Consider the following 27,610-nt stretch of genomic DNA (forward strand, 5'->3'; position numbering starts at 1 on the left):
GTGCCGATGAGACGCAGAATAACTCTGAGCATTGGTATAGTGAAAAGGTAATTTGAAACATCAAAAAATTTGTTTGGAAAATGATGTGTGAAGAGATGAAATAGTTACCCGATGCAGTGATGCCCAAATGCATGAACCAACCTCTCACACAGATTACTGCTACCATACTTGTGAGTCCCTCTGACTGATGTGATGCATACCCAAGCCCACAGTCTTAATAATCCAAGCTACGTTCCTTACCCCACCCCTTACTGCAACCTTACCCTAAACCAAATTTTCATTTGAGCCATAACACAAAGGCATAGCCTTCAATCAGCCAGTATGTCCTACTTTTGTACAAATGTCCTCTCTCTCAAGGTCTCAAACTCACACTAGTCAAAGATAGAATTTCCAGAGTTTTACACGCTTACGCACAAAAAAGAAACCACGTACATGAACACATCAGCCCTTCCTCATACAGCATATACCAACTTTTCCTCTTTGATTCTGATTTAAACTCACATTTTTGGATTCCAGCACCTGTCTAAAGTTTCCCCAGTGGCCTCCTGGCTCAGAAGTTTTTATTCTCTTTTTTGACATTGTCTCTTTTCAACAGGAACATCCGTCATGAAGGTTACTGCATCAGATGCTGATGACCCGACATACGGCAGCAGTGCCAGAGTGGTGTACAGCGTACTGGATGGAGAAAAGTTTTTCACTGTTGATAGACACACAGGTAGGAACGATAAAGAAGACTGCATGCGCTTGCTTCTTTTCCTTACTAGATTTTTAGTGCTCCTTCTTTTTTCTAAAGTTCCTTAAGCAGTCTGAAGCTCAGAGACCATAACTCCCAGATCAATCAAAATTTGTGGCCAAAAACATAAATTCAGTTAGCCAAAAACAAGCAACTTTATAAAGTTTTAGCCAATAACTACTGGCTCCTCTTTGCATGTACTCAAAATACCATATGGCATAAATTGATTGGCTCAGTATTTAGTGCCACCTTCTATCTTTGAAGAACTTATTTTCTATAATAAGTAAGCAATAAGCAACATAAACATCACCCACTATTATATCAGAATCCTAAGACTGTAAATCCACCTTATCCAGATCTACCCAATGAAAAATCTCCCCCAGGTATATACTGGAACATTCCCTATTTCCCTACAGGTCTGGAGCTTATAGGAGTGATATGGCCTGACCCATAGTGTTTCAGGAGTAGCTTAGCATTGGCGTTTCCTTCAAATGCCCCTCAAGGGGAAAGCAGTAAGTTTTAATGATTCCTTTTTTGGTCTCCACCACTTTCATTCAGTCAGCCTGAGTGCCTGGATGATAAATGGCTCTGCCTTGGTGGGACTAGCCAGGAGACTAGATGGTTCATTCCAGCTTCTGTCTCACCCCCCTCATTCTACCCACACCCTTTCCCCATTTTGTAGGCGGACGGGCCAGCCTAATAGGTGCGAGTCAAGAAGGTCAAAATGACGCAGAGACAGAACAGCTGTGAAATCTGCCTCATTAATATCACTCTCACTCACCCTGACAACAAACTGAGCAGCAAGTCACTATGTTTTTTCTGCCGCTGTGACCCTACTGGAATTGTCTGTAGGTGTTTTTGAGTGTGTGAATGAAGGGGGTGATTTTACAAAGACTATATAGGGACATTTCATTATTTTCATTTTGTAGTAGCTCATGAAATCATTATTATATAAAACAGCTTTAAAAATAGTAATTGAATCACATTTAAATAGTGATTCCTACTAAAACACTTTTACATATCAGTTTTGCTGTTTCACTACTGATTATTCTATTATTACTGTTATACTTTAGCAACAGACTTAAAAAATATAAACCTTCATCCTTCATCCTTCATCCAGGAACACAGTATTTGATATTAACCTCAGTGGTTTATAAAAAAGTGTCCTGATATAAAAAATCTGAATGGCATATATGGGACCTACAATTACCTTTGTGTACAGAGATTTTACCCACAGAATTATAATAAATATTTCAAAAGAAAAAAAGAAGAGTTGATAACAATATCTCTGACAAGTCATATGCAGTTCAGTTTGCAGAGGCATGAGGTAATGCTGAGTCTGCCTTAGAGCTTCTGCATCACTTTTGCACTGGTGTGTGTGTTCTTGCATGTGCCTCTTCAAACCTCCACAATTATATTTCTGAAGCTTCCACTTCTCAAATTGTGTGAAACACTAGTCTGCAGTTGTGTCGACTGCACATTGTTCCTTGTTGATAATTGGATTTTTGGTCTGTGCTAACACAGACCCACTTACTTCCTCTTCTGCCTCCTTCCAAAGCAAATCGGCAACAGAGGAAGCCTCCACATCTTAATGGCCAAAGGAACAAGGAAGTAAAAACTAAAAAATAAGCTGTAGATGCGTCTACAGCATGTACTACAATGTCAAGAGTGTAGTGGAAACTCCCATGAAAACATGAGTGCAGCATATATACCGATCGTCAGTTGCTGACAGTGTGCACAGCGGCAAAAGAAATGAACACTGTGACAGGCGTAGCTATCACCTTAGCCTGGAAAAAATACTTCTTGTCAGTTTTTACAGTAGCCACGAAGGCCTTAATTGCAGCTGTTTTCATAAGCACATTAGAGTAGAGTTAGATTTCTACTGCCTAGCCAGATGAAAACAGAAATGCAACTGATGTGAATTAAAAAAAATGATTGGAACATCCTCATATATTTTATATTAATATAATGTATTACCATATTGAAGCACTATTTCACAGTTGGTGTACACGGCCCCATTACCCGGTTAAATTGGTTAATGTTAAGGCTACGTGGTGCGCATTGTAATATGGACAATGTAGACTTAACTGACTGCATACATGAATACAGACTGTGTATAGTCATCTATGTACAGGCTCTACGCTGATGTGGGAGCAATGGTGCTATATACAAGTTGCATATGGGGGCTTTACTCTTGACAGCCCTAATTCAGATGCATCCCCTCTGGCCTTTGGTGGATGAAAGAGGAGCATGTCATCTGCCTCCCTCCTTAGCTCCAGTGCTGCATGTAGTGTATTTTGGCTACTCGTAGACCATGGCCCAGGGCTAAATGTGACTGGAATCAGTGAGTTGTGTACCCAACACAGTGCAAACCTTTGGGAATGAGACAGCACACCAAGCCCAGGAAATGCATCAATAGATTCTGATGTGGAAAATCCCAAGGGGTAAAGTGGAATTATATTACTCTAATATATTATTATTGTTGCACAGTAAACCAGCCATCTACTGATGCTGCTGCTAGTGTGCCAACAAGGAGAATGTCTCTTTTACACCAAGGAGGACCCTGCGCTAGTTTGTGAGAGTGTAAGAGAGACATATATAGAATAAAAAGGGGGGACTGGCTCTCTGAGCAACCAAATCAAACCAACTTTGCAAAGAGAATGTCACATACTTGTACTCCAAAAATGACAAAACATTATGGTCCATCTCACATAACCTTTTACTATCACTGGTCAGGCTGCCGGTCATAGTAAGTCATTGCATTTGTTTTGCCCGTGTGCTTCCTTACGCTCTCTGTACATTATATCACTTTCTCTGTGCCCCTGGTTTTCTCTTTGAAAATCCACTTCTCAGGTTTGAGTGCAATTTTACCCACCATGGAAGAGTTGTAATGCTGTTGAGGGTGGCTGAGGCATGCCTTCATTCTGCCCCTATATATTATTCATTTTAATACAGCTGAGCCATAAAATGGTGTATAGGCAGAGGCGCAAATTTGACACAATCTCTTCCATCCAGCCTGTCTGAGGAGGTGAAATGGAATGTGCTGCACTTGTGCCTCCATAATACAGTGCTTAGCAGAAGTTGATATTCAAACTGAGAGGGGAAATATAGTTAGTTATTGGATAAGTGCTAACCTCTAATGTAACCTTTCCATTGGCCTCACTTTCCACCCTGACTGTCTTTCTCTCTTTCCCTTTCTCTGTCTCTCTCCCTCATTCTCTCCTCCATCCCTCAATCATTAGGGATCATCATGACAGCAGTGGCAGATTTGGACCGTGAGACGCAGGATCGTTATGAGTTGGTCGTCAAGGCAACAGACATGGCAGGACAAATGGGCGGCCTCTCCGGCTCCACCACGGTGACCATAGTGATCACGGACGTTAATGACAACCCGCCGCGCTTCCCACAGAGTGAGTGTCTTCTGCACATTCTCTTACTTTAGATAGAGAACGAATTGGTGAGACACAACAGGAGAGGGAGGAAATAGCTGAGAGAAAGGAGTTGAAAATGACAGAGTGCGATAGAAAGAGTGAGAATTAAGGGAGGGAGGAAAACTAGGGACATTGAAAGCCAAGAAAAAAAAAAAACAGGAGAAGATGATCAAAGATACAATAGAGTTTGCAACCTGCAGGCCGCTGACACTAATAAGCAATGGCAGCATCAGTGGCCTGCGTGTAGTCCGGAAAAAAATCATCCAACTTAAAATTATGGGCCAGTCAAACCGTCAGCCCATAACAAAGTAGTCCATCAAATTTGGCGAATTGATGCGTTCCACTGCACATTTGATTATTCTTTTTAAGCAAGGCTCAACAAAGGATTCAATCAATGCGGCTGATTGTTCCTTTATTGTAATGTTATGAGTTTATGATGTTGAGGTGGTTTTTGGGCTTAATGGCTTTCACGTGGCTTTTGGTGCCCACATACTCAACAGGTAGAGTTAAAACCTGCCACTAAGAATACAATCTGCCACACAAACACTCTTAATTGAACCTGAATTATAGCCTTCTTTAAAGCAAACAGCTAAAGAGCCTGGTTTATTTTTTGACATACTACACCAACAGAAGTACATGTAGCACAGTAAAAAGTGAGTATACTTCAGGTTTCCCACCCTTTTAAAGTAAACACCTAATGTGATGTTTTTCTCAGTTACAACACATTATCACGCTAAATGCTAGTCATAACTAAATAATGAATGAAATAACACTTCCCCTTCTTTATTTCATTTCATCTATTTATTTTCTCCACTTTTTTTGGAGTTAAACCATAACACTATTACTTTTGTTACAGCTGGAGGAGCATCATCTGACACTCTGGTTGATTGTATTTGATATGTTTCCACACACCTTTTCTTCTTTCCGTATAAATCCTTTTTTCATCTGAGTAAATCATATTTACCCAGGCAGAGGGATAAATCCTGCAGGATTATAGTATCACCACTGTATGCTATGGGGAATAGATAGAGTTTGGAAGGCAGACTCATAAATAAGATGCAAAGGAAGATGACATACTGTATATGTAAGGATTTTGATTTTTTTCACATAATTTTCCTCTGGGGAACAATAAAGTTTTATCTTCTTACTTTTATCTTGTGCATAATGAACTCTGGCAGACCTTTCCCTCAGTCTTTTTCTGTCATTTGAAATGTAACTTCACATTTAGGATTTACAAAATGTGTCAGCATGACTAAATGTTATCCTCACGCACACCAATTCGCTTTAGATTAGCACATGCTTTTTTACTGAAATGCATTCTCAATACAGTTAAAAAATTATTAAAAATTAAATATATCAACATTTTTTAAGTGTTTTACATTTTAATCAGATTGATCAAATTACACTTTGACAAGAATATACTATACTATAATGAACCCAATGTTGTTAAAAGATAAGGCTGATACCAAGTGTTATTATAGCACAAGATGACAAAACACTGTGATGTTTTATGTGAATGTAAGGATCACACTAACAATAACTGCCTGCAGTCTACCTGTTGCCGTTCTTTCATTATAATCCCATCCCAATTTTTCCATCACCCATCTCTTTCTCTCTTTTAGTCTTTATCTTTCTTTCTATCTCATTCCCTTTCTCATCCCATTTTTTCTGTTTCTAGTCCCTATCCACCTCTTCTACCAATATCCTCACTTCCCATCCTCCTTTTTTCCACCTACGGCCATCCATCTATCTTTCCTCTTCCCTCCTCCACCGGTGTTTTTCCTCTTCGTCTCCATATAACCTTTGTCCCTCATCCCTCTTCTGCTGTGGTGCTTTCTACACCTACACCTACACTGTTTTTTGTCACTTCATTCCCCTGCTGCTTTGGTGAACCTAACTGTCCTTGTTTTATCTTGCTTTCCACCTCCGGCCACCTTCTCCATATGCCAGAGATGTATCAGTTTTCTGTGTCAGAGGGGGCGGCTATTGGGACACCAGTTGGACGCGTCATTGCCACGGATGCAGACATGGGAGAGAACACAGACATGAGCTATCTGATCAAAGAGGGAGGGGAGCTCTTCAAGGTCACTACTGATGTGGAGACACAGGAAGCTGTTGTCTCCATCAAGAAGGTACGGTTAATTTAAAGGACTGCTGCGCTCCTGTTAACATTGTCCGTTAAACCAGTGTTAATTTTTATCTGTAGAGAGGTGAAGTCATACAAATACATGCAGTTTTGACTGAAAAAAAAACCTCACATTCAATACCCACCTTTCATTGCAAACACAATGTTTGGTGGTTCAGTCTTTCTTTCCTTCAGAGCATGACAGCAGTGGTCAAAACAAACTAGCTAAGAGTGATTTTCTTTGTATGCCATATATGTACAAGCACAATTTTGAACAGACTCTTATTATAAACAAGGATGAATCAGTGGCTGTTTTGGACTGGAAAATGGTCACTAAATCAGAGTCATTACGATTACCAGGCATGCTAGCCAAAGTGGGATTTTGTTAGAAATCATCAAGTGACTGAACCTCTGTTGATTAGTGTAAGTTAATACGGTTTGCTTCAAGCAGCTGCTGTATGACTTTTGTCTTGGTACGCTGAACAACTCCATTCAGACAGAGAAACTCAATGTGCACAGAAGAGGGGGAGAAAGAGAGATGATTGGTCTTCGATGATTGATGATCATCGGTTGCCTGCTGGGATTTGGCAGGTGCTGTCAGTACTGTGTCTCTTCAAAAGTTGATCTGTTTTCAACTTCTTCTTTTTTTTTTTTACCTCCTTGCCATCTGTAACAAAAAAAAAGAAAAAAAAAACCAGAATCCTACCAAGATTGAATCTTTTCATTGAGAAACACACGTCAGAAGTGACACATCACTGCTGTGAATGGTGCCTAATGGCAAAATGACCCGTGTGACATTCGGCCAGCGTCAGTGTTTTGGTTCAATGGACTGCCAACAATGTGGCAGTCTTAACCTTTCTAGCCACCAGCAGTGATGACTTTGTGGTTCACTGGTGCTACTAGCATCACAGTATCTTCAAAGAAACCATCTACTTGAACATGAAGGGATATTTGTACTTTGGTGCACTGGTTCACTCTCGACACTGATGGCTGAAATCTATATTACAACAGTTTAAACTGTTTCATTAGTATTATTGTAATATAGCTTCAGGACATCAGTGTCAGTAATGATCATGTTGCCTCTTTAAATGGTGGATGGCCTATTGAATGGTGAAATTGAATTTAGAATCTTTTTTTGTCTTCCAGCCACTGGATTTTGAGAGCAAGCGCACACACAATGTTGTGGTGGAGGCAGTAAATAAGCACGTTGACCCTCGCTTCGTGGACCTGGGCTCCTTCCGAGACCAGACCATTGTCCGGGTCAGCGTCTCAGACATAGATGAGCCGCCCATCTTTCAGCCAGCAGAGGGTGCTATCATGGAAGTGCAGGAAGATGCCAAAGTAGGAGCGCTGGTTGGCATCGTCACTGCCAGAGATCCAGATGTGAAGAATAAACCTGTCAGGTAATGACAGGGTCCTAAGGCCAACTTGCATTATACTGTTAAAAATGGTAAAAGGTATATCAGAAAATAGAGAGAGAGGATTAAAATGGTTCTTAGATACTGTAAGTACGCAACTGTATTTGCAATAGTAGGTAGCCTTATAAAATATACAAACCAAAGCACTGGCAATGAATTTTGCTGTGGAAAGATAGCCTTACTGCTTAGCATAAATAACAACATCACAAAGCAAAGTTTTGCATTAGAATAAAAGCCTCATTTTTATTTTGCTTGGATGGGACACTGTAGCTCTGTAGCTCTGCAACATCCATAGCCATTCCACAGGTCCACTATCATGCACTCACTGCACCAACTGCTTATTACTTTGAAACTGTGGATAGATTTTTATGGCAACAACATTTGTACCAGGAAAAATGTAACTTTAGACACTATAACTCACTGACTGCAAGTAAATCCGTGTAGGTCACTGAGAGGCTTAAGAGGCAAAATCTTTTCTTTTAACACTTCCTCATTAAGATGGAGTGAAAGCCCAAGCAAACAGGGAACGGCAGGACTTGGGCAATGGATGAAGCTGTACAGTATGTCTCTTTTTTCTCTCAGATCACTGTGTGGGATAAAATGGTATCATCTGGTAATCTTCTGTACCAAGGTCTGAGGTTTATATGTCCTCAGTAGAGCAATTGCGGTGTGAGAGGAGAATATAGATAAGGGCTAAGACAGTCTCACTGACAGAGTATACACCGACACGCAGGGCCTGTGCAAATTACCTCGATTAAAAATGCATGAGGCTCCGAGTTCCAGGTGTAATAAAGTACAACACAATGGCAGCGCTGTCGTTCACTTGTGTCTTGGCAGCCCGCAGCTGAAAGTGTGTGTGTGTGTGATACGTGTGCGAGCATATATGAGTGAATGTGTGTGTGTGTTTGTGTGCATGTGTGAGTGAGTGAAAGGGAGGGTGAGAGGTTGGCTAGGAGCCATCTACAGGGCAAAGTTAGCGAGCTCATGGCTTGTGACACTGGACAACATACTCAACATAATCTTGCACCCAGAGTGAGAAGGTTTAAGTGTAACGTATGCATTGCATTGTGGATCTGATCACCAAGAGCACCTTTTTCAGTGAGAGATTCATTCTCCCACAACAAAAATAAGCTGCAAATGGAACTGGTTGTCATACAACAACAAAAACTGACACAGGATAAGGATTCAACCAGGCAAATCAAACAAGTGGGAGACAGCCTACATGTAGATGCACTTGTCAAAAGATGCTCTTGCATACGCAATAAGAGATTTTTATCGGTTTTAAAGAACACACAGTAAATACTTTTTTGCTTGTATAATGTCGCTGTAGAGCTGCCAAGTTTGTATTTGCCACAGACGGATTGGTTTGTACGGACAGTCTGAGGTTTGGTAAAGGAAAGAGAAATCTAATTTTGGTGGTTACACAGGGGACAGTAAATGACGGTAAATGTAATCCAGCCAATTCCAATCACTGCCCTAAATGGGATGCGTGTTACTGTTAGATATAACAGGGGTGCATGCTGACAGATAGATAAATGCACATACACATGTGTACGATTGACACTGACATTTTATCCAAATCTAGTCACACAATGACTAATAAACTACGGAAGAAGTTGTTGATAATCAGAATCTGTTTCATTCAGTGACATGAATAAAATACAACTACAATTCTACACCCACACTATTACGGTATTTAAAATGCATGAAACCAATTTAATCCATGTGCTGTTCTCTGTACCACATCAGTTTATCAGTTTAGCATATGGTTCTTTTGACACTATGTCTCACCGTATCTCTACAACATGTGACTATCATTCTCATGAGACCTGGGAGAATGCTGGCTGACATGTTTGTGTGTGTGCGTGTGTGTGTTGAGGGAGAGGAACTAAGAACAAAGAAACCTTTCAGCAGATTTTTGTTGACTCACCGATCTTCTGAGAGCACCAAGTACCCCAACGAAGAAAATATGCATTTGTGATTTTTTTTCCAGAGTGCACAATAAAAATTTAATGTTTGTTTTTTTTTTTTTTTAAACTCTGGATGGGCAAAGATAGAATCAGTATATAGCCACTTGCAGTTAAGGGACACAGCGCTATTAGAGTCATAGGACCTGTGACAAGTCTACAGTAAATGCCTTGATAATATAATTAGTTTAACCCTGGTCCCTTCTGTCTAAATTGTTGCTCTTAAGTGTAGCCCAAAGTTAACTCTCCAAGTCCTTTTTAAGCTCAGGGAAAAAATATAAATGCATTAAATTACTTAAATCTTGAAATTCCTTTATAACTACTGACTCGTTCACCTTCCTCTACTTATTGCCCCCTTTTCTGGACATCTATATCATCATTGTGTCTGTTGTCATAGGTTCTCCATCGATCGGACCACAGACCAGGAGATGATTTTCCATATTGATCCCGATTCGGGAGCCATCACTCTGGGCAAGATTTTGGACCGAGAGACTGCAGGCTGGCACAACATCACTGTGAAGGCTGTAGAAGCAGGTACATTTCTTATTTCAAATTGAGCTTATCACACTGGGTTACATCGTCATTACTCCTGAAAGAAGAATTATTATTTATCATCTTGTGACTTTTTCGCCTTGCCAGAGTTTCTAAAAGTTGCTATATAATACTCTATAAATGCAGTTTAAGCAAAGTTATGTATGATGTTTGAAAGTTTTGTTTTGACATTTTTACTATATGCAAGACTTATGGTTCTTAACATGTCAAAACAAAGCCTTGAAGAAACAGCAATGAGATAAACAAACAATCAAGGTTAATTTTTCATTTACAATTATAGTGGCCATCTACTCCCCTCTCTCAAATTACGGAAAGAAAAACTAAGGAAACAACAACAAAACTTAGATAAGTGACAACTAAAACTGCTCAAAAGGAAACCACTTGCATTTGTTTGAGCAATTTACGGCCTGGTTTTTAAAACAGGAAAGTTAAAATTGCTCCGCTGATTGGCATTCTTTGTCTACACTCAGTGCCTGCCAGTGATGGAGACTCTACAAGTGGAAATAGCTGTCCAACATTTGCCGACTCCCACCAGGGGTGATAAGGGGTGACAGACAATCTCAAACTGCTGCGATCATTAGCTACTAAAGCTTTTGGCACATTTTCAGCCACAGAGTGTTGTGGCTTTTAGTTTTGGAAAGACAGAGAATGGGAAAGTAATGTACAGCAGTAGAAATGGATGTAAGATTTTACAGTAAATGTGATGGGGAGAAAATGGATTAATAAATCATAAAAATGCTAACATACGTTACTCTAAGTACATGAAATGTGCAGTATTCTGTTTAGTGATGGCATGAATTTGAATAAGATATAGTTTTACAGTCTGCAGCCTGCACTGATGCTTGTTTGGCTTGTGGATGAAAAATGAGCATTTTATGTGACTGTGAGTGAAAACATTACCCTTTTTTTACTCCCACATTTCTCCCAAAGATTAATGTGAACAGAACTTTAACAGAATCAGAAAATATTAATAACTTTTGTTGAGTTTAGATTTGTTTGTGTTTCTGGCATTTGTTAAACCTGTCAATCACTTTTGGGGTGGGAGCAGGTTCCAGTAATTTGTTTTGAATGCTGGTGTTTCGGCTACCATTTTTTTCCACATTTATATCACATTGCATCTTTCCTGTTTATTGATCAGCTTCACAAGCAAAACATCTCTAAACCAACTAGTTTTCTGATACCAGAGGGGAAATAAAGTACTCATTTATTCACTTTTCTTAGAGTTGACAAACATATCACTGAAAATGAAGGACGAGCTCACATTTTTTCATCTCATTGGTTCCTTTTGTCATAGAAAAGAACATGAAGAATGTAATAACTTGGGGAAACTGGGAAGTTATTACAATACCATTAGAAGTAAACTTGAGAAAGGAGGAGGCCTGGTGTTCCCCACTTTTTCAATCTTATACAGATGAAGTGATTTTGTGGATTGCAGTGAAAGCAGAGGAGATTGCATTCTGCATCTAACTGGTTTCCACCACTGCACACAAGAAGGAAAAAGAAAACAATGCACATAAACAAAGCTGATTTTAAAATGTCTTCATATTTGTTCCTCTCTCGTGTAGACCCAGACTGTGATTACTGTGATAATCAATACAGCCTAAACTGAATAGTAAGCAGTGTCACCCAACGCAAACATTAAGACAAAATTAGACTTTCTGAGTCTTTTTTTTTTTTTTTCAAGCTGTAATTCCCAGAGCAATTTGGGCGCTTTTGTGCTCTGCCTCTTTGTGCTTGGCATTATGTCATAGGCACATTTTAATGTTAATTGAACATTTAAAGTGGTCTTACCCCTTCCAATATCAGACATAAACACATGCCTGGGCTTGATAGATAAAGCCTCTCACATTGCCTTCCAATGAAACATCCGGACAGACAGAGTCAATGGTCAATGCCATCAGAATTCCCATCCAGAATGTTTCTTTATCACCTGTTTGCTCATGGAGTCCTGAGACCTGTAGATGCACAGACAGGAGACAGAGAAAGAAAAAAAAGGACACAAGAGAGATGGGAATGGGGGGAGGAGGGGCATACTTGTGAAGAAGCTAGTCAGAGTGTATTAAGAATGGACTCCATAATGATTTTGTTTCTTTTTTTTGTTGGGTCCCTCTGCTCATTAAGGCTGGAGAGCCACAAGGTCAACTTGTCTGAGGACATTGTTAAAACTAGAGTTTGGTGGCACAACCCTTAATTATTCCCCCAGTCCATTACCGACCTTTGAACTGTTGTGTTGCTGCTGTATCAGTATTGGACAAGTGACAACAGCTTTCTGACGATGCTTCATGTCTGTGCCCTAGGATTAACCCCGGCTACAAAATTGCAAGAAACGCACTAAATGTCAAATACTGCACATATGTCTGTGAGCCAAGTAAAGAGCTTTTGGCTCAAGTATGAGCAAACTGTACTGTAATGATACCCCACCAATCAAACACGAATATACACACATGCTAACACAACATGTCTTCAAACTCAACCAATTAAAATTACCAACCGCTAGCAGGTCTTCCTGCAGACATTGTCACTGGGAAAGAGGACACAGCCTCTCATCTGTATAGTACTTGTCTCCTTTCCAGAGAACAGAGAACCTCCTGAGTACAGGAGTAGCATTTAACTGCACTGTCAGTAGTCAGTGTACTTGTACTTCCTGACAGTCTTCTCCATAGAAACACATGAGGGTAAGTTAGAGTGACACATAATTTTGGAGAACTGATAGCGAGTATGATATCACCTCGCAAAACTGCTTTTTTACCCAGACAGGTAGGTTGAAAAAAGAGCATCACCCTGAGGGCAAAAGATACCGAAGTAGCTGGAAAGTCTTTATCTCTTGCACTGTTGCAGGGAAGAGACATTTTCTTCAGCATAACTTTTCTTGCTTGCTGTCTGGCAAACAAATGCACACTAAATAGCAAAGGAAAATAAAAGCAAGTCCCATTTGCAGAGTACAATATGTGTTTCACATTAAACAAGGAGTCAAAATGAGATGAAAAGAGGATGTTATTTTTACAAATTATGCACCACAGAGGGTTTAAAGTGCTCTGTTTACAAGAATGTAGTAGATGCTGTTGCAGTGCAAAGCACACACTGTATGTCAACAAGGGTGGGAAACATAATAATGTGTAATCAGGAGACCAGAGGTTATGACCTGGCTGATGTGTTCTGTTTTTCTGTCCTGTTATATAATCACTCACATGTCCGCATCGTCTGTGTAGTTGTGGAGGAGGAGGACATCCTGAATACTCAAACAGTATTTTGATGTGTTTTGTTTTCCTACACTTGGTGGGTTGTCATAATTAATTTGTCAAACAGCGGTCATGCATAGTATATAGAGTGCTTGTGGGTAATTTCTGGCACTCAAAGCCACAGAGTTACTCAGTTGCATTGTATTTTATTAGTCTCAAATTATTGCAAATTTGAATGACTCCGTAGACATTCCACTGTCATCAGGGTTATTTAAATTTTGTTGTTTATCGTGTAGCTAGCTAACATTAAAAAGTCAGAACAAATTTTTAGCTGGTTTCATTAAAGCAGGACGGATTCCTAATTCGAATTTATATCCAAAAATGCCAGAGAACTAAAAAAAGAAGAGGAAAGAGTGGAAAGAATGAACAAGATTTTTCAGGAGCTAACACTGATATCAGTTTTTGCAGAGAGAGCCTTCACCTGTAGTCAGCCAACTAGGCCTTCAGTTCAGTTCAGCAAAGAAGTGAAGTCAGCAGGAAATCAAAACATAATACGATTGTGGTGGTATGTAAAATACCTTCACATGAAATTGTTTGAAGAATTTTCTAGACTTGGATCACTTGTTATTGCCAACACCAAAAAAGTACCATACTGACAGAACGATGAGGGCCCTTCACAGTTTTCAGTCACCAGCAGGAGTGTGTTGGCAGAGGTACTATGAGGATCACCACCAGTTTATTTCTCGGTTTTCAAACAAAGGGATGTTGAATATTTCCCTTTGTGAAAAGGGCAACATTGGCAGCTTTGCCCACTTCTACAGGTGTTATATTGACAAAGACAGTATTGTATTACATCACAAGATATTTGTCTTGACATCAGTGAAAACAGCACCTCACTCGTTGACTTACTGAGACAGAGAGCAAAGAGGAGAATAGTTCTGCTGTCAGAATCGTCCACGCTTGCTAATACCGACCCTAACTGTTCATTCAAGACGTAACTTTTAGCATTACAGAGACTCTAGACTCTAGACACTAAACTTAATCATGTCACCTTGTAGACTGCTACAAATCTTCCAACATATAGTGTCTTATTAAGGTGTTGGGCCACCATGTGCCGCCAGAACAGATTCAGTGCTCCATGGCATTGATTCTACAAGGCTCCAGACTCGAGTGGAGGGATGGAAAACCATTCTTCCAAAAAATATTCCCTCATTTGGCGTTTTGCTGATGGTGGTGAAGAGTGCTGGTTAATGCATCAGCACAAAATCTCCCAGTTGTTGAAGTGGTTTGAGATCTGGTGACTGTGAAGGCCAGAGCAAATGATTCACCTAATTTTCTCATCAAACCATTCAGTGTGTGCTGTGTGCTGTTTCTCTACTCATTTTTGAGGTTTTCCCTTTAATTTGTCCCCTGTCTGTACACCTGGATAAGGTAGTAGTAGAATTAATCAAGAAAATCTTCCTCATGAAGAACTGATGCCAATGCTGCTAAAGTTCTTCTTTAAACAAACTTCTGCTTTTGTGATATTTATAAAGAAACAGTATGTGTAGTGTATTTGCAAAAGTGTTTACAATAAGCATGTCTCTGGGTCACTGTAATTGGTTGATAAAGATCACGTTAACATGGGCAGGATGGAACTAAGTTGTTTGTGTTTAGGAAGGAAAGTCTAATTGTGATTGAATGCGTTGGTTTTGTGTTAAAACTTTAGCTAGAGAGTTGTTTGTATTCGTTTTGTTAGAAGGGTTTTGTCATGGAAATAAATACAAAGCAGCTGTTTTTTATTTATGTAAATCAAATATATGTATATTACCACTTGCTAGATCTGTTTAATCTTGATAGTGATTTTTTCTTTTTGTCCTTACTGTTAACTTGTTTGAGGACAGCCAAGGATAAGTCCATAAATTAGCACCTGAATCCGTGAGCTTTTTTGTCTTGAAAAAAAGGTAATTGTTGAATTGCGAAATGTTAATTTTTCGTTAAGCATGTACCATATAATTTGCCCATTTTACAGAAGGTTTTAAATAATTCAGTCTGTTCAGAACACCTTGAAATCTTTTCTGCCGTTAGCAGGGGGAGAGGGGGTTTACAGACGTTAGTTCTTAAACACACAAGATTTTGGTTGGACACCGGTGGGGCTGTGTAATATTGGAAGTGTGCAATTGAAGACAAATGACCACAATACTTTGTAGTCTCTGTGCCTTGGTGCCATGGTTGGGCCTCTGGCTCAGTAAAGAGACCAGAAGCAGACACTGTTGAGTACATCTGTATTCTCATTTTCCCCTTCTGCCAAAAGTGACATTTTAAACCAAACTGTTTCCTCCAGCAAAGAAGATGAAGCATTTGGTCACAAGCAGCATGACACTCCTGACACACACCCACGCACACACACATGCAGGCACACGCATGTATGCAAAGACGTGCACACACACTCTCACATCCTCTCCCTGTCTTCCCTGAAGTTATGTCAGTATAATTCAGAGCCCGAGAGATCTACTATAGTCATTCTGAAAGATTTGCAACAGCTGGTGTGTGCCGCACAGATGCAGAGCATGCCAATAATCTGTTGAAATCCTTTTATTCTCCTTCTCTATCTGAAGACAGATTTAGAACAGCGCCACTTGGTCCAGATGAATGAACCTGTCTTACTGAATAACTCTTTTTTTTTTCCCATGGAGAGAGTTTGGGGTGGGTAGGGGTGGGGCATTCTCACATTGTTTCATCTGTTTTCAATTCTGGGAATTGAAATGTAAAATGGGTAACATCTGATGATTGCTGGTTTTCATTCTGGCACAGCGGGGACAGCAGCATAATGTGGAGACGAAATTAGAAGAAGATGAAGCAGAGAGGAGATATCTAGCAGTGGTGGAGCTCTCTGTGCATTTATGTTCTTGCTGCTCCAGCAAAAAGCAGTCAATTAAAACCCAGCATTGATGTGAGGATTATGCTATTAGTTGAGACCAGCATTCTCATTAGCTGTTGTGCAGCTATTGGACAGAACTGTGTGGTGAGAGAGCTTGAGAATATGTCTGCCATAGTCTGCTGATTATCATTTTGACATGCTGTCTTTGGTAAACCTGTCTTGTCTTCTGTGCGGCCTGTGACCCACCTGTATGTCATCTGCTGACATTTCTGTCATCAGCCCCACTCGTGGAGTGAAGAGAAGAAAATCATAGACATATAGTGCCTCTGAGTATGAAGCCTGAAGTTTACCTTTGACATCATGTTGTGACAAGTAGCTATAGCCAGAAAATCCAAATGTGGGCAACAAAGACAAAACTGGGTGGAGATGAGATGGAGGCAAGCAAGCGGAAATTACCATGGCTGAGTGCGTGGAAGATTGGCCAATTTAAGCAAACACGCCTTCCTTGTGGCATGTCACGTCCTTAGGCCTTGATATTTTCGTGTTGGGACAATAAATTTAAAAATTGCTTTAAGGACAAATTAGAGGAAAAGTCATTACTGATACCAAAACTTCTTGTAGATAAAATAATTAATAGAGAAACTTGACCACATGCCTTAAGACCAAGGTAAGGGAGTAAAACTATCAAGTTGTAGTTTTTTTCCCCAACAAGCAACTTCAACAACAACAGTTGGGCAAACAATACAAGTCATTTTTGGAGTGTTGTTTGTTTGGAAATCACAAATGTTTATTTGCAGCGGTAAATGACTGTCAATATTTCTGTATTTTAACTATGAAGGTGCTCTTTCTTTAACTTCTTTTCCTTAACCGTAATATTTCTCTTCGTACTTTAGTTGCCCAAATGAGTTTCTACCCATGTGGTAGGGATACCAGATCAAAAAATGGTCATGAGGTCATTTTGTATAAGGACTTGAATGAGCTTGTTGTTTGGGCATTTAGCTCAAACGTTCCAAGGTTCAAGTTTCATCCAACATTTTGGCACAAAGTGAGAAAATATGTCTCCAAAAGTGTAGTTAGATTTAGTAGATTTAAGGCCCTACCAGGTCGCTGCATTTATCCACTGGCAGTAGTGAGTCACTACTACTTATAACTAACTGTTCATTAAAATTGCAAACTCTAACCTGGATCACTTCACAGGGCTAATTTAGCTTTTACATATACACGCGTCTGTAATTTCACAATGTGAAGGTACTCATTCTTAAGAGTGAGGCCACTTAATTGCACTTAACTATCTGCTATATTTACATAATTACAACTATTTAAATTCATTCAGTGGAGTTCTTTTGACTGCAAGGATTTATGTGTGTTTTTCCGTGATTGGATATTTGTCAGAGGCTGGATGTTGTTACATTTTCTTTAGGGTGCCACTCAAATGCGTGAACTGGGTGGTGACAGCTGTGTATACTTATTTATTCATAAGCTGTGTACTCTAATTGACCAGGATATCCAGACCAACACTTGAAGCAACCAGATCACTCATTTAACACAGAGATAATGTTCTTTCTCTCCTTCTTTTTCTCTCTCTCTTTAACTCACACTCACATACGCACACGTGCACACGCACTACGGGCCTCAGGCTCCCTTCTGTACTGTACATAGTGTTTTATGAGTAAAATGGAAACTCCGTCAGACATTATCATATGATTAAGAATGGGAATTAAGATTCAAGGAGAAGTCGAGCTAATTTGAAGTGGGTTTTGATTGTACTAATTATATAATCTTCTCCACTCCCGCGTTTACATTCTGGCCCATTAAGAAAAATGTCTTGAGAGTGCATTGTGGTGTTATTCCGTTGTGTTTTATCTAGTAGGAAATGTCATGAGAAATAAAATCACAGCACTACATTTGCAATTTTGTCAAAAGCATTTATTTGTCATTACCATCGTACTGAGGTGTGCCTCTTGCACTCAGACTATTAAACAGCTATAACTGTAGTGTTATTATCAGATTGTGAGGACCTAGAGACAAAAATGGAATCTTTGCTACCATTTTCACGTCACTCACTGGTGCCAGAATGTGTCATTCAGGTAATGGGTGCAATTTGAGGAGGCATTAGAGTAAAACCCTTCAGCACTTAGCCACAATGTCAAACGAGCTGCCTGCTTCCTTGTGGAAAACTGTATCCATCTGAGTCTTGTCTCACCCACACTGAAGGCAGATAAGAAGAGCATGAAGAATCTTGCCCATGGAGTCTTATACCTTGTGTACACTAGCCTCTTATGGCAAAATCAGCAGGTTAGTAATATGTAAGCAGCAGCTGCAGTCCTCTGTCAACATCTACGCTGGATCTGTTCAGCCAAAGCACTGCTGGGTGGTCAGCTGCATTTTGGCAGAGCTCACAGCCCAACACACAATCCCTGTAGCTGCACATATACTGTAAGCCAGAAGAGAGTTGGCTTAAAAGATAAAAAGATGCTTTGGTTCACACTTGCGTTTGTAAAGCGTAAATGAAACATGGGCTGCTTGAAGCCTGTGTAGAGAGCTGTACTGATTAAAGTAAAAGCATGTCTGTACTTTTGGAAGTGCATGAGGTGGACGACTAAAAAACTGAAAAGTCTTCAGCATGCACCGTCTGTTACTTGAGAAACACTCCAACCAGGATCAGAACTTCAGTCACTCAGTTACTAGGCACTGGTGTTGTGTGTGGAGGTCTTACCCCTACTTTATCCAACCACTATCCTCTTATACTAAGTAACTATACTCTGATTTGCGTCAGTCCGCCTTGTCAGACACTTCATAATTTGTTGCTTTAAATCTATTTCAAGACGTAATGTACATCTGTCATAGTTCTTTTCACTGTATTAAATTAGAGAGATGTTGTTGATATGTTTTTCTTCTGTCTGTCCGGCAGATAACCATACCATGGCTTCCCACTCAGCAGTGAGCATTCGGATTCTGGATGTAAATGACAATCCTCCTGAACTGGCCACACCATACGAAGCTTCCATATGTGAAGATGCCAAGCCAGGCCAGGTAAGCTTTTCTGGAGTCACAATCAGATGTTGCCATAGGTATATTCTGACTATTGGATTGGAAAAAAACAGTATGTGATTGCTGAGCAACAAGTTAAAGATGAATGTTGTGGTGGTGAAGTTTCTGTAGCTTCACAGATTGATCCCCTGTTTCATTAGTACTGATGAAAATGAAAGCAGAAGTTTGGGCACTTGAAAACAGTGTTGTGCTAAAGCACTTAAATATTTCATTGACATCATAAGCAGAACAGATTTGTTCCAGTGCCATAAAGAAACGCATTACTTCCAATAATCAGTTTAAGAGGCCAGTACCAAAAACAGTCCACTGCCTACACAGTATTGAACACAGCACATTTATTCATGTACAGAACTCAAAGCTATTTATTGATATGAAGTGAGCAGAAGTGTACTCAGCTGTGGACTGTGTATTAGAACATCAATGATTGTTTTCCATGATACACAGTAATCGCAGTAATACTGTAAAAAGAAGCAGACATACTCAAGACACACACAATTACCACAGTTCACACATTAAATCATTATCACTTAGAACCATGAGGCAGGCACATAGCTAATTTCAGACCAATTCACACATTACTTCGAGGATCCGTAAAGTAAAAATACACAGAGAGAAATGAGTATTAAAATAATTTTAATGTTCTTAATTTTTAAAGGTCTCAAAACAAAAAGTTATGTCATTAAAAAGTTAGGTTCACAATTTTCAGGTCTATTTTAAAAACAGTCAAGTACATTAAAACAGTTCTTGCTTGATATAATCATTCCTACTGTTCATACAGGGCATTAAAAGATCCCTTCTGAATGCTCTTCCAGTGTAAGTGATTGGGGACAAAATCCTCAGTCCTCAGTCTGTTTCAGTTCATCTGAAGTTTAAAAGAGTTGCCCACATCTAGTGGGTGTAGTCGTTTTAGTCTGAAATGTGAGCCTATCCTTTAAAGCTGGTTTATCTTTAGTGAGTCACTCCGGCAGGCAGACAAGAAGCAAAGACAAAGCTCTCGAATCAGACTTTTATCTTCACTGAAAATATTGTTAGAAGAACTGTTTGGATCAGCGTTAATGAAGGTGTCTGATACTGAGACCGGTATCCTTTCTTCTTTGACCTCGTTTGATTTAGACTAAATTGGTGAGTCACAGTCAGCAGCATGGTCTCAGGCCTGTCTTTAGATTAGTGGCATTTTCTGCTTCATGCAAAGCCTGCACGGTTATTATATAAAATGTGTTGCATCTTCCTTCCATCTGCGTTATTCTTGATTTAGACATTAACATCAGGTGATACATGCATCATCCACGGAACAATGAAATGGAGTCTGGCAAAGTGAGGATTAAAATGTCTGCAATACAAGAAGAATATACATATATCTTAGTATCACAAGTGAACACTGTAACATTTGTGTTACACCCATACCTTTATGGTACGGATGGAGTGGAAAACATCAGAGGCATACACCACTTCTCTTTGTTGAGAGTATCCTGGGAATACATGATGATAAAATTTTCCAAAGTCAGGGTTCACTTAGTAGTTTTTTCTGTAGCTTCGAATCCCTTCTGCCTTCTTCAATAAATGGACCTTTCTCAGGTGTTAGCATGTGATTAAAGGTGGGCAGTTCAAATGATAACAACAGGTGGACATAGATCCATCTAGGATACAGACAGTCATCACAGTCAGCCTCCACATAAAGCTAGCAAGTTTAGAAAATTTTTATCACAGATATTTCTGGATTGATTTTCTGTCCCACTCACACTCACCCTCCTATTTCTTGTCTTTCTAGAACCGCCTAATTATTCCAGTAATTCTGGTTTGGATAGTTTTCAGTTGAACACCATGATCTATTTGACACTTTATGCCAAAGGCAATTAATAACTCAGCTTTTGGGCAAAGGCACAATTTGCCAGAGTGTTGGTGTCAGAAATAAACTGTTTTCTCAAGAACATATTTATTTTCTCTGTTTTTCTCAGTTTTTTTTTCATGTTGGATGCTGATTAAAAGTAGGATTAATATTTTATCGAGTTCAGTCTATTTCAGCATTGTGTTTAAAATAAAGGATTGAGGTGAATTCACACTTGAATGCATACAGAGTTTGTAGGATTCTTTTCACAGAAGACACTGATTATCAGTTCTTCAAATTCTTATACAAGCTATAGTCAGAGAAAGAAAGAGTAGTTCTGCTTGTGGTGATTTGTACCTGTTTAGCAATGTCACACAAATTAGTGAGAGCAGTTAGTACATGAGTGTCTTCAATTGCTAAATGTCAAACAGATGAAGTCTGAGAAAACAGCAGGTGTAACCAAAGAACAAAACTGTAGACAAAATTAAATTCTAGAATAATTTTTACCTGCATCATTACCCAGTACCAATCAAAGAGTGGGGTGTGTTTAAAAAAATCAAGACAAAAGGCAGCACCAATCTGACTCCTTCCACTGATCACCATTAAAAATGGACCAAGTCATTAGGGTGTTTTATTCTCCTTACATAGTCAACAGGCCCTGGGCTAAGTTAGACCCAATTATCATGTGCAGAGCAAAGGAATAATTAAAAAAAAGCAAGGCTTTAAAGTGGGGCCTCCATGCTGGAAGCTGCATTTACATGTGTAATGAGGCTCAGGCCTCTCCTCCCCTTGATCCACAGACTCTTAACCACTTATTGCCCCCCTGTGCCTCTGCAACGGCGTCCGCCTGTGCCTCTGTAGAACATTGTCTGGTCTGATCTCTCTCACTCCCACCTCGTTCCCTTTCCCATCTGCGAGAGCCCACATTAACCTTCAGCTCCTAATCACACAGAGATGATTAGTCTTCCAGCAAAAAGATCATTGCTGGCTCCCAGCAATGTAAAAGAAAAGGTTTTTTAATGTGCTCATTAGAGTAAAATATGTAGTGAAATATTTCAAACTTAAATTCCAAACCAAAGGAAGGCATTCAAAAGTACATACATGAGAATATGGCATTATATCAGTTTTGCTATCTCTGTCTCCATCCATCCATCCACCCATTAATTTGTTCTGTAAATAAATTCTAAAACTGGTAGACAAATGACAAGAACATCTGACAATATATGTTAATTTTAATTTCATTTTTTCTTGTCTGTTCTGGATCCTTGTTTTTTTTTTTGTCTCTTCTCTATAGACTCTTTTTGTATGTTGTTGTGGAGTGCACTGTCTGAGTCGACTGCCGAGATTGAATGAAAATGTGTTAGCCTTGGGTCAAAGGCTTTCTAACGCTCATTTTCAGCCTTGGGGGTAACCACTGGGGGGCATGGGGGAAACAATTTTCTCCTCCATGTTATTTTCAGAACAATATTTTAAAAACTGGTTTCCACTGGTTGTTATCAGTCACTGCATCTTTACCTTTGAAAAAAGGGGTGATTGGTGTGAAGAAAATGTTTTTGGTCTGAGGATTCGCTGTGTGTCCAGCTGATATGTGTAGCATTTTCTCTGATTAATGGCAAGGATAGAGTCTTTCTGTTGGTGGCCTTCCAACTCAGACAGAGAAGTGACTGAGGGAAACAATTCACTAATGAATTACTCATATATGATATATATTTTTCTCCATTGAAGAGAGACCAATAAAAGTTTAGGTAATGACAAGATAAACAGCATTGAACCAAAAAATTGCTTTGCAACCAGAAGTCAGCTTAATGCTGCTGAATTTCTCCCTGTCAATAAGTGAAGTTTTGAGTCACAGTACTCTAAGAAAATCAGAGGTGCTGGCACTCAGCCCTCGTCTAAGACCCTTGGTCTCTTCAGGGGTAATTGAGTTGCTTGGCAACTGTCCGATCAGAACAATTTGGCCACATCTGATATTCAAGCTCGCACTTGCCCTGCTTTTTATTTGTGTCTTGTCAAGAAACACCAGCACACCATTTTTTTTTTGGAATGACATGAGGTGGAGGAAGCAAAGTAGATGATGTCACACAGCCTTTATGTCTGCCGTTTTTAAATTAATGGATATTTTCTCCTCATCGTGCCTTTGCAGCACAGTTGCTGCTGCTCAGTTGCTGTGTGCCACTTTCTGAAATAACAGCCACACACACACACACTTGCAAGCATACACATGCAAAGATGACACTGCAGTGACACTGCAGATAGGTTGCAGGTTTTTATGCTTGTCATGAGGCAGCATGGGAACAACGCTAGGCCAACATGGTCCAATTCATTATCTGTTGTTACACATTCTCTCTTTATTAATTTATGCAACAGAGTTACACTGGCTCACCACAACTTAATTAATTATAACCAACAATATATTTGAATAGTCCTCATAAACGCTGCAATCAGTGCAATCAGACTTAAATAAGAGGCCTGGTGTAAATAGAATCTGAAATCAAGGTAGAGCAGAGGATAAAGCCAACGTCAGAGCACAGTGAAAGATTGTCTTCAATGAACACTTCACAAATACTGGTGCAACCAATTACTGTCAATGTTTCCCGCCTGTACAGAACCATTTTCTCTAGGTGTCTACTTCGAATAGAACTAATAACAGTCAAGCATGTCACGTTAAATCTTATCTCATTGTCTTCTTATCTGAAACCAGGCCTGTTGATCTGAGGTAGTGCAAAAGCTCATGATGAAAAAAACACATCTAAGACTACGACTGAAAATAGCGTGTTTTTGGATCGTTATCTGCCTGGAACTGACAATTTGACAGTCACACATAAAAATAAACATATTGCAGAGGCTTGCTGTTAAGTGTAAAGTTATCATTAGAACAAGGTTCCCTGGATTTGTGGGATTTTCTGTGGAACTCTTTAACTTTACAATATAAATTCAGAGGCCACAATTATAGGGTTCTACTGAAACAGAGGGCTGTTGCCTGATATGTTGAAATACTTTGATATCTACTGCTTCCTCGGATGCACCTATTTATTCAGTAAAATAAGCTGCCAAAGGAGGAGTTCAGAGGTGTAAGCATCAGCCAACAGATGTTTGTGTGTAAAATGAGCTTCAATTTTGTTTCAGTTCCTGATAATGTTGTTAATCAATTTGGAAACTTGGACAGGGCAACTGCTCTCGGAAATAGCCATAATTAAGTCCATTTTTCTTTCACCTGGAATAGATGTCAAACACTGGCGAGCTGCCCTCCTTTGCATGCATATGCCTCCGGACCCAGGGAACGTGTACTTTGCTCGCGTCATCTAGCCTCTGTGAAAAGGAACTCTGAAGTCGGAAAAGGGGTTCTGCTGCTTTGTTCAGTGTCTAGTCTGTTTCACCTTCTTTATAAGCCTGCTACGCTAGCAGAATTAATTAGAGCTCACACAACACCTGTTATTTTACAACTGAATCAACTGTCAAATTGCTTGACTCCAAATTCGAAACTTTTCACAGAAGAGCAGTCCTTTGGTTCCATGTTGCCAACGCAAATCAGCTAAAATCCTCTCGTGAGGCATTATGAGTATCACATGATTGATAGCAGGACTTGATTGTTGCTAATTATAAGTAAACAGTAATTTATTTTATACCTTAATCGTTCAGTCACACTGTCAGTGGAACAACAAGGCTTATACAATACTGTGTGTGGTTTTTTTTCAGTTTGGTTTTTCAGAGTTTTGATTTTTACTGAAGTGACACTTAACTGTGAAAATACAGCACAGAAAGTCGTCCATCTATCTCTCCACCTCTTTTTCTAGCTGTCTGTTCTTTTAACTGTCTCTCCGTCTCTTTCCTTTTCAACAGAATGTATTTTCTCTTTCGGTTTACCATGAATTATATCATAAACACAATCTTAATATGGCTGTTCCTGCACAGACTCTATAATGAAATAAAGACATGTATGCACCCACCCACACACGTGCTGCTCACACATAGCCTTCACTGCCACACTCTTAATATGTTAGATCAACCCCCGGTTTACTAAGCTAATGAGGCGCGTTCTATTGTCTCCTGTTGTGTGCTGTGTTATAACCCAGTCTCGTTCATGGAGTGTCAGCTCCCTGGCTCAGGTCTAGCTTTCGGTGGAACCACAGAGAAAATCAGATTAACCTAAGCCTTTTAACTGCGGTTGGGTTTGATCCCATTTGAGAGTTGGCAACACAGCCTATTTTGTTTGTGTTTAGAGGGAGAAGGCATGTGGAGGGAGGGGGAGGGCTCGCTGAGAAGTAAATAAAAAAATGGGTGACACAGGCTAAACAGCTTTTGCTTGGGGACACAGTTCAAGCCAGGGCCATGACACAAAGTGTTAAATAGCTTGTCACCTTTTATTTGCAGGGCCCTCTGTTGGTGTTATGCAGGTTGATGTCTAGAGATGGAAAGAGAAAGACTTTAAGACAGAACGAGAGAGAGAAATGCAGTCAAAAAGGCACACAGCAAATGGAGCTTGGATTCACACTTACATCCTACTATCATATGGAACACATGTGCACAACCATGCCAAAAAGAAATGATGTTTTAATCCATTTCTGGAGCATCAGTTAAAGGTTCATCTGCACACTGAATATATTTCCATCCACCTCGCTTTACGTGCAGTTCTGATTTTTGCATGAAAATGCCCAGCTAAATGCTTGTGCTTGAGGTGGAATGGTTGGCACATTGCTGTCAGTAAAGTGTAGTAAGATGTAGGAAAGACTAAAGCAATAATGTTTCAGAATGTGTTTTTGTTTCTCCCTATGTAACTGCAGCATTGTCTTTTTTTTTTTTCCATTTACAGTTTCATTCCTCTCTTCTACTAAAAAGACCACAACATGGTCTGTGTGTACAGAGGAGCCTCATCTTTTCATTAAAAAACAAAGGGAAGCAGCAATGGTGTTTCACGAGAGCTTTAGAAAATATACTGATGGATTTTGTGTTTGGGGTAAGTCTGTAAAACAGTTGAAGAAACACGTTGATCTTGTCCTCAGAAATTTGGCAAAAGCCAGTTTAGTCATTACACCATTACACATCATAGAGATCATATTTAAATTTGGAATACTTTTAATTTAATGAGTTAGAAGAGCATCTTCAATTGAAAATATTTCACTCATTAGTGAAATAACTGAGTTATTCCTTAATTTGATGTCTAGATTCACAGCAACTTGACATTCATCTTTGATAATTTGATCTTTTAGAAAATCTTTCTTGATCATTATAGACAACAGTTTATCTTAATCTCAGTATATTTGCGTTTAACATTTTTTCTGCTAGCCGTCTGGTTAGCTCAGTTGGTAGAGCATTCTTTCGGGGTCGTGGGTTTGAGCCCCACTCCGGGTGGCACTGCCTCCCATGGGCCCACCACCCGTGGGAGGTGCCGTAGGATTGGACACATTGTGGACTGGGTGGCAATCGCCCTGTGACCTGGGCCCAGACCCAGATAAGCGGCAGGCGATGACATGGCATTTTTTCTGCTATGGCTGTGACTATAATACATGTCCCTTTGGTTCTTTAAAGCACAGTTCAGTCCAGTCTCTTTCTTGTCTCATTAGAGATGACTGCGTAAATCGGGGAGGGGGGGTGTAATTTATGACTTTGTCCTAAAATAATTGTATTATATTCTGCCTTTTCTGTGATTACAAGTTACTCTGGATAAAAGTGGTATGTAAATCCATAAAGTGCAAATATAAATCTTTTCCTTTATATTATCTTATTGCTTGTAAATTTATATAAACAAAGCCAGTAGTGGACATCCAATTTCTAAATGGGCCTTGATGAAATGTGGTTTTAAGATGTGATGCAATTGAACTACAGTGTGACCATTCAGCCATGTATTGGATCAAACAAAAATAATACAAATCTTAGCTTATTGTGATTATAGTTCACAGGCTTTAAATCTCCTAATTTCTACCGTTCTGCATCCATGTTTTGATTTGCCCAATTTCCCAACGCACCTCACTGAATGACACATGAGCAGAATCTTCACCTCTCAGCCCATTCCTCGCCCACCTCGTGGTATTTATCTGACTGAATGCAGAGGGACAGATATCATATAGCACCATGTGTGCAGAAAAAGGCTGGGTGGAAAGCCAAATACTAAGTATGGCCTGGGGTAACAGAGGCCTGTCAGCTCTGCCGTGCTGTCTCACAGCTGGCTGAGTGGGTCACTGCGACAGATCACCTTAGTTTGGCCACGGCACCGCCAACCTCCAACCCTTGGGAGAGTCAGTTTGAAACAGCTAAATGTTAAGCCTGTCTGAAACACAAACGCTCACATCGCATACACGTGAGTGCAACAATTACTCACTTCATGCACGTACCGAAAGGATACTAAAATTAACACGCACAGGCACACGTTAGACATACAACAGAAATGCGTAAAAGAAGAAGCAAACCAACCCAGACACGGAAAAAACCCAGACAGACTCATAGTTTTGGCAGGCAGTATTTCATGAGTAGG

At 39.8% G+C, this 27,610-nt stretch overlaps 1 protein-coding gene across 1 annotated transcript in view; it reads left to right on the forward strand.

Moving 5' to 3' along the window:
- Nucleotides 1-27,610, forward strand: part of LOC121179097 (cadherin-22-like) — a 66,574-nt gene that overhangs the window by 23,621 nt on the left and 15,343 nt on the right. The window contains exons 3-8 of the mRNA XM_041033720.1: nt 596-715; nt 3,976-4,143; nt 6,115-6,296; nt 7,436-7,692; nt 10,072-10,208; nt 19,177-19,298. Of these exons, the coding sequence (XP_040889654.1) occupies nt 596-715; nt 3,976-4,143; nt 6,115-6,296; nt 7,436-7,692; nt 10,072-10,208; nt 19,177-19,298 (986 nt within the window). The remainder of the gene's footprint in view (nt 1-595; nt 716-3,975; nt 4,144-6,114; nt 6,297-7,435; nt 7,693-10,071; nt 10,209-19,176; nt 19,299-27,610) is intronic.

Source organism: Toxotes jaculatrix, chromosome 3, assembly GCF_017976425.1.
Source record: "Toxotes jaculatrix isolate fToxJac2 chromosome 3, fToxJac2.pri, whole genome shotgun sequence".
Lineage (NCBI taxonomy): Eukaryota > Metazoa > Chordata > Actinopteri > Toxotidae > Toxotes > Toxotes jaculatrix.